Raw genomic sequence first — 14,655 nt, 5'->3', positions numbered from 1 at the left:
ACCACTGCACCACTAGGGAAACCCTATCCAGTTATTTTTAACAACTGTATTAGTCTTTTGGGCTGCCATAACAAAAATACCACAGGCTGAGTGTCTTAAACAGTGGAAATGTATTTCCTCACAGTTCTGGAGGCTAGAAGGCCAAGATCAAGGTGCCAACACATCTGGTGAGGTCTATTTCCTGTCTTGCAGATAGCTGCCTCCTCCCAGTGCCTTCGTATGGCCTTTTCTCTGTGTACGTATGGGGGAGAGAAAGAGATCTCTGGTGTATCTTCCTCTTCTTATAAGAACACTAATCCTGTGGGATTAGAGCCTCACGCTTACAGTAAACTTCATTTAACCTTCATTACCTCCTTAAAGACCTTGTTTCCAAAATACAGTCACATTGGGGATTAGATTTTCAACATATTAATTTTGGAGGGACAAAATTCAGTCCATAACAACAGCCACATTGGACCATCCTACAAAAATCTTTGGGTTGCATTGATCTATAAAAATCTTAAAATTATTTAGAAGTGCCAGAAACACAAACACCCACAGTGTATTTAGACCACACTACTACTGAGACTAAATCTATAAAAGCCTTTTCACTGCAGGTGAACCAATTATCATAGAAATGAGAATACCTTGGTGGCCCCAACCCTCCAAATAGAGAAGGGAGACCCACAAAATTTCCAACATGATATAATAAATGGGAGGAATCAAACCTCTTTGATTATTTCAACCCAAATACAATCATTATGACACAAATTTTTCTCTGAAAAGATACAGTGTAAGCCTGGGGAGGTTCACTTTTCCAGCCAAGTTGTAAGGGACTACCTTTGTGAATCTTTGTGTACCTGTCACTTAGCGCTGAGTAAAGCTCTCAGTAAATACCTATTGGTAATGATAACGATGCTGCTGGTGAGGATGAGGGTGATGACACTGACTGTGACAATGATGATAACATGCTTTATCAACAGGTCATCTATAATGCAAGTGGGTTCTTAGCTAAAAATAGAGACACCCTTCCAACTGATATTGTGCTACTTTTGAGGTCATCAGAAGACAGTGTAATTCGGCAGCTAGTCAGCCACCCTCTAACAAAAACAGGTAAGCCGAGGCAATTTCCTTCCATTTTTTTGGTGTGTGAGTTGGTTTTATTTTTACAAAGAAGCTAGGTTTCCATTAAAGAAAAGTTTTGAATTACTCACCAGAAAATACGGTGGTGTCCTAGCTGCTCACTAAAAGAGTACCGTCACCTTCAGAGAGTTCAGAATTACCTGCTGTGTCAGGAGTAGGCAACATTGGATGAGTCTTTGAGATTCTATAGGTTTAGTGAGTTCTGCCTAATTGATTAAAAAGTTTGTGTGCCTTTTTCCAACCAACCATATAATCCTTGCATTTGCTTTTAAGTAGAAAAAAAATGTAGTTTGTTCTTTTTCTTATTGGAGTTCAGAATGTTCTCTGCACTTCATTTTTTATAGTTTGTTGAGGTATGACTGACACACAATAAAGAGCATATATTTAGACAGTAAAATATGATGAGTTCTTGACATACATAGATGAATTTTCTGCATCTACTGAAAGTATCATTTGTTTTTGCTTTGTTTTTTGCTTTATATCTGTAAATATGGTGAGTTACATAGATTGATTTCTGAACGTTATTACCAACTTTTATTCCTGAGAAAGTCTTTTTAAAAAATTTTTATTGAAATATAGTTTTTTTTATATTGGAGTATAGTTGATTAACAATGTTGTGTTGGTTCAGGTGTACAGCAGAGTGGTTCAGGTATACATATACATGTATCTATTCTTTTTCTAGTTCTTTTCCATTTAGGTTGTTATAGTATATTGAGCAGAGTTCCCTGTGCTATACAGTAGGTCCTGGTTGGTTATCTATTTTAAATTATAGCAGTTTGTACATGTCAATCTGAATTAGCTTTAGAGTAGGTTGTGTCTTTTAGGAAAATTTTTCTATTTAATCTATGCTGTCAAATTTATTGACATAAATTTGATAATAATCTATTATCCTTTGAATGTCTGTAGATCTTGAGGTTGTATCAGCTCTCTTATTCCTGATATAGATAATGTATGTTCTCTCTCATTTTATTCTTGATAGATTTTCTAGACGTTTATCAATTTTATTGATATTCTCAAAGAACCAACTTTTAGTTTCATTGATTTTGTCTATTGAATTTTTAGTTTAATTTTGTTGATTTTTTTTTTTTTTTTTTTGCTTTTGTCTTTATTGTTTTCTTCTGTTTCTTTCAGGGTTATTTTGCCTTCTGATTTCTGAGATGAAAACTTAAGTCATTGATTTAAGAAAATTTCTTCTTTTCTAATATAGGCATTTATAGGGGTTATTTATAAGTATTACATTTAATTTCTAAATATATTGGGATTTCCAGGTATCTCTTTGTCATGAACTACTAAGTTAATTTTGTATTGCTCAGAAAGCATACTTTGTATGATTTAATTCATTTAAATGTATTGAGACATGTTTTATGGCCCAGAATATGCTCTATCTTGTTTTACGTTTCATTTGCACTTGAAAATCATGTGTATTCTGCTGTTGGTGGGTGGAGTATTCCATAAGTGGCAATTAGGTCAACTTGGTTGATAATATTGGTCAGATCTTCTGTATACTTACAAGTTTTCTCTCTCCTGGTTCTCTCAGTTACTGAGAAAGTGGTTTTGAAATATCTGACTGTAATTGTCAATTTATCTATTTTTCTTTCATTTCTATCAGTTTTTGCTTTATGTACTTTAAGGTCTGTTTACTGGATGCATAACATCTAGAATTGTTATATCTTCTTGATGAATAGTCCCCTTTATTATTACTAAGTAACTCTTTTATGTCTGGTAATATTCTTTGTTCTGAAATCTACTTTGCCTGATATTAATAGGAAGACTCCAACTTTCTTATGATTAGTAGTTAAATGGTGTATCTTTTTATGCTTTTAACTTCAACTTATTTTTTTTTTTTTTTTTTTTTTTTTTTTTTTTTTTTTGCGGTACGCGGGCCTCTCACTGTTGTGGCCTCTCCCGTTGCGGAGCACAGGCTCCGGACGCACAGGCTCAGCGGCCATGGCTCACGGGCCCAGCCGCTCCGCGGCATGTGGGATCTTCCCAGACCGGGGCGTGAACCCGCATCCCTGCATCGGCAGGCGGACTCTCAACCACTGCGCTACCAGGGAAGCCCTCAACTTATTTTTGAGTTTATATTTAAAGTGGGTTTTTTGTAGACAGCATATAATTGGGCCTTGCTTTTTTAAATCCAACCTGATAATCTCTGCCTTTTAATTGAGGTGATCAAACAATTTACATTTAATGTGATTAGCGATATGGTTGGGCTTGACACTATCTTGCTGTTTGTTTCCTATTGGTTACATCTGTTCTCTCCAGGCTTCATTGGGTTCCTCTCCCTGCATTGCAACATAAACCCTCTGGACAGAAAGCTGGAGTAATCATAGGGCTTACCTCATTTGTTTCCTCTCTCTCAGGGATCAGTGTCCTATACTGATGCAAAAATTGTTGCTTCATGCAAAAATTGTTGCTCCTAAACAAATACTACATGATTCCACTTACATGAGGTGCTGAGAGTAGTCAGAATCATAGAGACAGAAGGTAGGATGTTGGTTGTCAAGAGCTGGGATGGGGGGCATGGGGAGTTCGTATTTAATGGGTATAGAATTTCAGTTTTACAAGATGAAAAGGGTTATGGAGATGGATGGTGGTGATGGTTGAACAACATTATGAATGTATTTAATACCACTGAATTGTACACTTAGAAAGGTTAAGATGCTAAATTTTATGTTATGTCTATTTTACCACAGTAAAAAAATGGGAAAGAAAAAAAAAACCTGTTCCATACACTTCGTATTTCTTTTTAGTTGTTTTAGGTGAGAAGGTAATCCAGTTTGTGTTACTTTATCTTGTTCATAAAAAAGGTCTTCAGTTTTGACTTTAACAATTGTCTACTGTAAATCAACTATACTCCCATAAAAGTTTTAAAAAAAGAAAGCCTTTGAATGTTAGAAACAATATAATTGTATTAAAGCTCCAACTTTGGAGCATTTAGCACAAGCAGATGGATGCGGCTCTCCCTTGTCTCATATTAACTCTAAAAGATGATATATATTATAAATATTCTTAATAAAGTGAATTCACATAAAGATAGCCATCTCTTTTTGTATCTGCCAACAGCATCTACGCATCTAATTTCATGTTTTCACCCTTATAAAATATGCAACCAGGTTCTCAATACTATGCCATGTCTCCTGACTTTCAGCAGAACAGTGTCTAGTTGGCCAGGGAAGAGAGCAGAACTCTATAGTCAAAGGTGTTTCAGTAACTCAACCTCAAAGCTGTCAAAGGTGTTTGGGGTTTACATTCAGCTAGATGTGTACACATATAATAATAATAACAATGACAATAGATAACTTTATTTAGAAATTGCAATGTGCTAGTCACTGTACTAAGTACTTTCATTTACTTCTAAAAACAACACTCGGGCTTCCCTCGTGGCGCTGTGGTTAAGAATCCGCCTGCCAGTGCAGGGGACACGGGTTTGAGCCCTAGTCCGGGAAGATCCCACATGCTGCAGAGCAACTAAGCCCGTGCAACACAGCTACTGAGCCCGCGTGCCACAACTACTGAAGCCCACACGCCTAGAGCTTGTGCTCCGCAACAAGAGAAGCCACCGCAATGAGAAGCCCACGCACCGCAACGAAGAGCAGCCCCTGCTCACCGTAACTAGGGAAAGCCCGCACGCAGCAACAAAGACGCAACGCAGCCAAAAATAAATAAATTAAAAACAACACTCTGAGGAGGAACTGCTTTTACAGATGACACACTGAGACTGGGGAACGTTGAGCTGCTTTCTCAACATTACCCCGCTGAGAAGTCTTAGAATTAGGCTTGAAAGCTCAGGTTCGTTGGTTCTACATTATGCTGTCTCCAAGATTCTAAAATAACCATGGCCCTTTGCATGCAAATATGAAATATAGTTCGGCCAGCGTTAGGGGGAAATACATCAGAATTGCTGGCAGCTCAAATCTCTAGTTTGTTTTATCACAGGTTCGTTCATCAGGTCAACGATAGATGCAAAGAGGATATATTTCTCTGAAATTAAGATCTACACTAATTTTAGTTCTTGCTGGTATGCATAAATGAGTTTTTGAAAGGCTCTCACTTTATTTTGTTGTTAATAATTTTATGGTTAGTGTGTAAATTTTGTTAAAGGGAAATTAGTAATCTTTAAATTTCCTCTAGCTGCTTGATTTTCAGATAGACTTAAATTTTTACTTTATGTTTGGTTAATATTAAGTAATGATATTTATTAAGCAAAGGGTCTATCCTAATTCATGTGCTTCTAGCACTTTGTATGTTCATCATGCTTCCAAGAAATCTCCAAGTCTATGATCACTTTTTCACCCAATTAAATTATTTTTTAAAAACTTTCCCTGGTAATCCTAAAAAAAGAAAGAAAGAAAGAAAGAAAAAGAACAGTAGGCATACCTCCTGAAGCTGCCCCTCTGATGGTCATCAGTTACAGTCTCTGTCCACTCAGCTCTGTTCAGCAAGAGTCACATTTCAAGAGGGAACCATGCCGAATGCAGTTTCAGCCCCGCACAAAAGTCACACCCCCTGCCCAGCACTTTCCTGGGGTGATGAGGGAAAGGAGAGCAGAGCAGGGCGCTGCCAGCCGCACCCCAGGTAGGGCTCCTTCCTGCACCTCATCTCTGAGCCAGCCTTCTGCAGCCACAAAAAAAAAAATGTGAGGAATTTGCCAAAATATGTAGCCTCGTTGCCTGCAAGAATGAAAGAGAAACAATCTTCCTGAAGTGATATGGAATTCTGGAGATATTTTGAACATTCCTACTAGGATGATAAACTCTTGGCTCATGGGTTAGTTGGTGTATTGTGCTTGTTGGGAGGTGGGCAACGAGTGAAAGAGAACTGACATTTCCAGGCACCACGGGCTAGACACACTGTCACCTGTCATCAAAATCCTGTGAGGTAGGCATAATTATCCACATTTTATGGACTCACACTGTGACTCAGAGACTAAGTAGATGATCCACAATTTAAACACTACGGCTGGTATGCAAACCCAGGTCTTCCTGGCTTCAGAGGACGTAATCTTTCTCACTACACTGTGATTTTCCACAGCCCTGGGTTGTGTACAATTATAGAGCCCTAGCACCAGGCATATATTTCTGAATGATAGGTTGAAAACGTCCTTTGCCCTCAACCACACTTGATTTGCTTATAACCACTTCATGTGAATTAATGATCCTTATGATTTTTAAGGCCCATTGTAAAGCTTACATTTGCATTAAAGAAAGTCTCAGATGCTATTTAGCACATACACGCAAAGAAGCAAATTGCTCCCTTTATCCTAATCACCCCATATCTTGTAGCAATTAAATGGAAATCCAACACTTACCTCTCCTTTTTCTATTCCCTAAGCTGGAGTGTTTTTCTGAATTTAAAATTTGTTATACATTTTCAAGTAATATTATTTTATTTCTAAGTGTCTCAATAACTAGTTAACCAAGCACGTGAGTATGAATATTGCAGGGCCAGCAATGCTTATTTTAACATTGAAGTAAATGGAGGAAATCTTCTACCATTAAGGATTCCAAAAGTGTATTAATTTTATCTACATTCCCATAGGTAATCTACCATATTCTAAAACTAAAACATAATAAACTATCAAATGAGGACTTCAGAAAAATCAATCAACGTGACAAAGGTAAGGAAATGTATTTTTCATGGCAGTTGAGTCTAAGAATCTAACCTTTACAATGGAAGTATTTGTATGATAAGAGTAAACAGCCTTTCCCTTCGTTTTCTCCCTTTGATCTTTCTTTTCTACTTAAACAGATATTATGTTATGTTCATATTACTGCTAGTCACTAAGATAATCATGCATTTCTGATATATTCCTAACTCTTCATTTATAGCTAGTTTTAATGTTACTCTAAGACCAACTAAAAATGTATTAGCTAAGGTCAGAGATACATTCCATGCAAAACTGATTAAAATCCAATGAGACTGGCAAAACAATTACCTTAAAATTAAAATTCAACATTTTGTTATTTTATGTGTGTGAAGGCATAGACTAAGGAAAATTCCACGTGCTCCCTGTAGAGCATAAATTACAATAGGTGCTGAACTATCGCTGTCTTTCTGGGTCTTAGGGTGAAACTGGAGAAGCCACCCGTCACGCCAGAGAGACAACCAACATGAAAACACAAACGGTTGCATCATATTTTAGAGTAAGATATTAAATTATGTTGTGTGTGCTTAGGCATGTTACTTATTCTAAATGGGAGTTACAGATTAAAAGTAAGTAACAAATATCAGAGTGCTATTAGCAAAAGAGAATTTGTGTTGTATTTCATTTACTATCTGTTAGATACACGATATACTACAGTGCATTCTCAAAAACCTATGGGTTGGTTTACTTTGGTATTTTATTGATGAAATTATTGTATACTAGGTCAATCTTAATGGCGGTCTGTAGCTTGGTTACAATTTGTCCATAGAACCAAACACATTTTCACTAGAATAAAGCCTAAAAGGGTTTGAAATTCAATGGTAGGAAAACCATCAGCCCTCCTTCCCACCCCTGAATGATCTTAAGGTAGACAGATGGGACAAGGTTGAGCATCCACCTCCATTCCACATCTCCCTGTACCTAGACGAGCTGAACACCTCAAAAGAAAAACAGAACTGGTGTAGGCATGGGACAAAGAGAAGGGACACCAGGGAAATACCAGTAACATGCCAAGGAAGTGAGTCACTGTGTCCTTAGCATAGGACCAAGGTGACCTTTCTTCCTTGGACAAGATAGGAGAGAGATAGGAAAGAAAAGAAGCACTTCATTCTCTCTGTGCCCTGGAGAACAAACTCTAGATGACCCTGCCTTCATTATTGGTTCCAGTTCTTGTTTATCTCTCTGATAAAATCATACTAACAAGCCAATGAAAATGAATAAAATACCACCTAAAATTTAGAAATTTATTAATATCATGTAATGTGGGAGAAGGGGAGGAAATGGGGTTAAATTTACTACATGTTCAGTGAATAAATCCAGTTCCCTAACAGAGTCATGAAATACTTTTAAAAATAAGTGGGTAGCTTTATTAAATATTTCTCAAGTCCTAAGCTCGTAGCAGACAGTGTGTGCTTAACATCTTTGAGTAGCACGTAGTGCATTTATATGCTTAATATCTCATTTGTTGCTGGTACATCCACCTTACAGCAGGCTGCAGCACAGCTGAAGGACTGAAAGTATTTACAGCCAGATTATTTTCGTCTTTAAGTAAGTCATCCAAGACCATTATCATACCACTGTTGTTGACATCAAACAGTGTGTGTATGTTCCAGCCACGCATTCATAAAGTCGTTTTACACCTCGGGCTGCAGTGAAAAGGGATAGGAGGCAATTCCGTATAGTATGTACCATATTTTAAGTTATGTTCCACTCTGCAGAGGAGGATGAACATGATATATAATACTCTGCCTTGGTCCCTAAGGAGCACCAGTGCCTAAATTGTGGGAGCTCTTGCTCAGCACGCCAACAGACACGTCTATCACCTTTCTATCTCTAGTGTCTGGCAGACGTTTGCAATGATGACTCCCAGATAAATGTTATGAACAGGGCCCCAAAGTGGCAGACCCCAGCTGTTTGAAGAAGCTCACAGCTGAGTGTCGGTGCCCAAGAGGAAGCTGTGCAAACCCAGTGCTTTGTCAGTTGCCCAATCCCAGGATTTGGTTTGCACTGGCTTTGTAACCCAGGCTTTGTGTTTCCATCAGTAAAGGAGATTCAGCCGTCAACAGCTGTCTATGTTCGGGCACTCGTTGCCTTGCCAACGATCGTAATCCCGGTCTTTGACGTACTGGTTGGTTGGGATTTCATTTTAGTTGAGCCATGATTATCCTACTGTGTTATACTTGGTTGTCCAGCAGTTGGCTGCTGTTTTAATACGGTGTTGCTGCAGAAGACGGTTTTCATATCTATGTGGTTAAAATATTTCTAAAATCAGAAGATTATCAAGCTAGAGCAGATTAGAATACTTAAGTGGATTTGCTTATTTTTTTTTTTTTTTTTTTTTTTTTTAAATTTTTTATTTATTTATTTATGGCTGTGTTGGCTCTTCGTTTCTGTGCGAGGCTTTCTCCAGTTGCGGCAAGTGGGGGCCACTCCTCATCGCGGTGTGCGGGCCTCTCACTATCGCGGCCTCTCTTGTTGCGGAGCACAGGCTCCAGATGCGCAGGTTCAGTAATTATGGCTCACGGGGCTAGTTGCTCCACGGTATGTGGGATCTTCCCAGGCCAGGGCTCGAACCCGTGTCCCCTGCATTGGCAGGCAGATTCTCAACCACTGCACCACCAGGGAAGCCCGATTTGCTTATTTTTATAACTGTGTCTTACATAGTAAAATGCATTAACTTCTCAGTCCTTATTTTAAACTAGGAGATGATACTGAGAGGGATTAAAGTGTTTACTTTCGTACTTTCTACAAAAAAAGAACTAGACAAGGAAAGTAATCGTATAACGAGGAAACCAGATTGTGTGCTAAATATTGTAATTTGGCCAGTTTCCCTGAGAGGATATAATTACTTCCAAACAAGCTATATCAAAAATAATTTCGTCTATTAATTAAAGTTGCCTTAAGAATTCACAGGCAAGGGCTTCCCTGGTGGTGCAGTGGTTGAGAGTCCGCCTGCCAATGCAGGGGATGTGGGTTCGTGCCCCGGTCCGGGAAGATCCCGCATGCCGCAGAGCGGCTGGGCCCGTGAGCCATGGCCGCTGAGCCTGCGCGTCCGGAGTCTGTGCTCCGCAACGGGAGAGGCCGCCACAGTGAGAGGCCCGCGTACCGCAAAAAAAAGAATTCACAGGCAACCTTTTAATAGCTAAGTTCCTAGTTATTGCCTCTACATTTTTATGAGTAAATATGTATTTTTAAAAATATACTATCAAGAAAATATTTATTAACACATATATCCCTCATTGTGAATTACTATGTAACTCTCAGTTTTCAGATTTTATTCTTATAATTAAAAGAAAGACCTGCGAGCTCATAAGTTTCTGAATGCTACGCTGGGAATTTTATTTTTGTTGCATATTATAGTATTCTCTGATGGATTTGTTATCTAAAATGGTGGTCGGCCAACCTCACTTTGTCCGCTGCATCAAACCAAACAATGAACGTCAGGCAAGAAAATATGACAAAGAGAAAGTCCTGCTCCAGCTTCGCTACACAGGCATTCTGGAAACAGCGAGAATTCGAAGGCAGGGATACTCACATCGGATACTTTTTGCCAACTTTATAAAGCGGTATGTGGCCTTCTTTTTAGTTTCCATGTACAGTAAAAATCCTTGAGAAGAATGATAGGAAACAGAAAGAGAATCACGCAGGGGTTCTAGAAAAGAGGCATTTTGTTCATGAAAATCATTGTGTGTCGAAAGAGCAGGTAACTCTTAACTGGGGCTGGAAATTTCTGTTGTCAGCTGAGAGACCCAGGTCAGAGACAGGATGACAGAGGGGCCTGAGATTCTGTTCTGGGGAGCCGGTTCTCATCTTAGCTGTGCCACTTGCTGGGTGACCATGGGCCGGTACCAGTGATCGCCAATGAGGGGAGGCTTTGACCCTCAAAAAACATGTTAATGTGTGGAGACATTTTCGGTTGTCACAACTGGTGGGAGGGCAGGGTGCTGATGGCATCTAGTGTGTGGAGACCAGAGATGCTGCTAAACATCCTAAAATGCACGGGACAACCTCCCCGCCCCCAACAATGAATTATCCAGCCTAAGATATTAACAGTGTCAAGGCTGAGAAACCCTGGCCTCCAGGAAACCTCATTTTCCTCATGACTGCCTGATAGAGTTGTTATGAGGATCGAGTGAGATAGTCTCTAAAGGGGATTTAGAAGACACACAGAAGCAATTAGGTTTTAGGAGTCCTTCTCAATGTTCGAGATTAATGTAAAATGAATTGTTATGTATTAAATGTATATGATCAAGTAACACACTAGTGGTGCTATAGAGGCTCAATATCTTATATATTTAATGGTTGAAATGCCCATGTTTCTGATACTTATCAATTCGATGATTTAGCCATTAAACTTGAAGTTTCAATTTTCAAAAGTGAAGTGTATTACAATTTTCAGGTAAAGCCTAGCATTTGAGGAAATCTCCATAGGTAACATTCTCTGCCTCTTTTAAAGAGTGTACAAAGTAATATTAAGAATAAAACAAAGTTTTGTGATTGCACAATGAACTGTGCAATCACAAAAAAACCACAAAACGTTGTCTTGTCTGTGTCAAACATTCTTTTACTTGGGGTAACCAAGACCCTTTCTAAATGAAATGAGAATTCTAATTCTTTTTGCAGATTTTCAGCAATTCATGGTAATTTTTGATTTTTTTTCTTTAGAGACCTAGGAAAGGAAAGAAAGGTATTCATTTGAACTGCCTTGATAGAAAGAAAACCCGACCACATTTTCATGACAGAGAGCAAAATTACATAAATATAGTGACTTTCATATTGGCAACTCTTCTATAGTAGTTTAAGACAGACTTAAAAACTTAAAGGTTTAGAGTTCAGAAGTGCAGCCAACGTTTAATCATTGACTTTACTTCTCACAGAGCAGACCCAATTTTATATTCAAAACTTAAGAAATAAACAATGATGGAATTTCTTATTGGCCAGTAGGTAAATTCTCCATTCTGTACATGAAAGCAGGTAACCCAAACATTCTTGAGTTTCAAATTTCAAATTAAAATTTGACCTTATTATTATACTTTTCATTTTTTAGGAGAAGAGTTCATCTTTAACTTGCTTAACTATCAATTACTATAGGTAACATTAATATAATCTTAATATAAGTACCCTTAAATTTCAGTGACTTTTTTTAATATACAAGGCACTGTGCTAAGTACTGTGGAAGACACTGAGTTTTAAAGCTTGCTTGATCTTCAAGAGTTAACAGTCCAGTTAGGATTCTCAGAGCTGCAGACATAGAGGTTAATGAACAATGCAGGGTAATAAATACCAAGATCGAAAGGGATGGTACATAGTGTAAGAGTTCAGGGAAGAGAAAGATGACCTCCAAGAAGGCTGATAAGAGAGAATATCAAGAAAGAGTGCTAAACAGGGATCTGATGGTGGGCATAGTTTATGGAGAAGACAGGAAGGGGCTTTCTTGGTGTACAGGTTGGTGTTCCAAAAACTAGAGGGACTTGGATTAGACTGGCTGAGCAGTATGTGTCACTGACGTGACAGACATTGTAAAGATGGGATCAGATGGGCAAACCGATCAGGTAAAGTTATGAAGAGAGAGCCTTAAATGCTAGACTAAACTAGTAGTTTCAGAACTATCTATGGTTTTACAGTATGGCCCGTAGACGAGCTGAGCTGATTTTCTTGATGATGTTGTACTTGAAAGTAACTTATTTGGAAGGTCAGAGGTGAGAATAAATTTTTAAATATGCTTCCGAGTCCCACGCTATTATAGAATAGCAAATTACTACATGGTAAATGAAGAGGGGAAAAAACTAAGCTTATGGAGAACATGTGAATAACTGTTCAGAATCTAGGGAGCTCCAGAAATAAAAGGCTAAGCCTTTTCTCTGTCACTAATTTGAAAACTGTCATCCGAATTGGCTAGACTCTTAGGAAGGCAGGACAATTTGCAAAGGCCCTGTGGAGGTGTAAATAGGACTAAATAACCCTCCTCTGTCTGGCTTAGCCTTTGACCAACCCTCCTTGTAAGATGCAAAATTCATCAGACCCTTTGTCCATTCTGTTGTAGATAAACTCTTCTGTTTTGTGACAAAGAAGTAATCCTAAAGGAAGACACATAACGTGAACTTACTTTGCACAAGATGCTGGGTTTTTACTGTAGTCATTTCAAATGAACCCTTATACTAAGAAGCCACCGAAGTTGGCTCCATTTTCCCACGAGGCACCTATACACAATGGTTTGGCTTTCAGAGCTCTAAAACAAACAGAACTTAGTGAAGGAAGTAGTGTAGTGAAGGAGGTAAGTACACATGCTTTGAAATCAGAAAACCCAGGTTTGAATCCCAGTTCTGCCACTTACTAAATGTGTGACTTTGTTCAGCGTTACTTGAGTAACGTTCGATCTTCAATCTTCCCATCTGCAAATAAGAATGATGATAATAGTATCAATATCTACTTTATAGGTGCTTATAAACATTAAATGAAGTAACATATATGAAGTTTGTAGATGGAACCAAATGTCGACAATACACATCAGCTATAATTATTTTCATTATTATTTTTGCCTCAGCCTCAAACTCCCCGAATTACTTACTACCTACTGTGCTGTGGTCTAAAATACCACAATGTACACCGTGAAGCGAACCCACAAAAAGCAAAGCAGAGTCAGTATGTTGGATTTGAAACAAGAGGCACAACAAAGCACAGGTCTGGTGCTTTCCTCCATAAGCTCATCTGGTGCACCTAGATGTTTATTTCCACAGCAAGTCCCAGAGACAGTCCATGAGTCACTCAACAAGCATTTAATTGCAGACCCACTATGTTCCAGTCCTTGAACAAAAGATTAACTCAGATCTTAACCCAAAGATTCATAAAAGAACCTCTGACGTTAAGAAACTCACAGTCCAGACTAGCTGTGGGAATAGGGATCTGATTATCTACATTATCATACGATGTAACGTAAACTACAGGAGGCCGGGGTGTTGGTCTGCCGTGTTCACTGCAGTGTCCCCAGCACTTAGGAGGGTGCCTGGCACATGCTGGGTGTTCAATAAGTATTTGTTACACGAATGAAAGAGAGTGGATATTTTTACTAAAAGTGTGCAGGTCTGGGAGCATGAAGTAGAGCTGGGGGGGAGTGAGGAGAAAAGGGGGAGACTTCTTAGATTATAGTAGAAATTCAGAGAAAGCAGATAATCATAAAAGTAATATATATATTAGAACATCAACATGTATTCATTTTTCAATCTTTTGATATAGGCTTATTTTTTTCTTTGAATAATGTCCACTAATCAGAGTTTATTGACTCTTTCTTACATAAACTGTGCATAATCCCTTATGTATGATTTCCATTCATATTTCTTGAGGTGAAGCAAGAAGTTAAAGATAACTCCTGAAATAATCACAGGGCTAAATATTCCTTGATTCTTATGATTCTGCTCCAACTTCTGTAATGGCTTCATCCATGTTTAATCCCATAGTTTTTTTAGAATAAGTACTTCTTTAGAAGGTCTTACCAAAGCATTTGATGCACTTTTCAAGAAAGAGCCCTCTGGCTTTCCTCACTCACGTTTCATCAGTTTATCTGATATTTATTTGAATAACTCCTCACCAAGTGAATGAACAGGTTTGGCAGCAAACACAGCTCCCCTGGTGGGAGCAGAAGCGCCCAGGCACACTAGGCAGAGCTGCTGCCCACGCACCCCAAGTGTGCAGTGGACATCAGCCGGTGTGTCTTACACAGGGAAATAGAATGTTAGTCCAGTGGTCTATTCACTGAAGATTTGTTAAAGAGCGTTTCTAGAATATTGAAAGAGTATGTCTTCTTTGAGGGCACAAGGAGTGAGGATGGAAGGACATACAGGCACAGAGGATGACACATCCAGAAGCATCGAGCCATGAGCAGATGTGGC

General features: G+C 38.6%; 1 protein-coding gene across 1 annotated transcript in view; it reads left to right on the top strand.

Annotated features, from left to right (window-relative positions):
• Nucleotides 1-14,655, top strand: part of MYO3A (myosin IIIA) — a 186,626-nt gene that overhangs the window by 129,181 nt on the left and 42,790 nt on the right. Inside the window, 5 exon segments of the mRNA XM_032622926.1 lie at nucleotides 963-1,092; nucleotides 6,664-6,684; nucleotides 6,687-6,742; nucleotides 7,191-7,268; nucleotides 10,130-10,335. Coding sequence (XP_032478817.1) covers nucleotides 963-1,092; nucleotides 6,664-6,684; nucleotides 6,687-6,742; nucleotides 7,191-7,268; nucleotides 10,130-10,335 — 491 coding nt within the window.

Source organism: Phocoena sinus, chromosome 2 (assembly GCF_008692025.1).
Source record: "Phocoena sinus isolate mPhoSin1 chromosome 2, mPhoSin1.pri, whole genome shotgun sequence".
Taxonomy (NCBI): Eukaryota; Metazoa; Chordata; class Mammalia; order Artiodactyla; family Phocoenidae; genus Phocoena; species Phocoena sinus.
The sequence above is the reverse complement of the archived record's forward strand: the minus strand, read 5'-3'. Positions and strand labels throughout refer to the sequence as shown.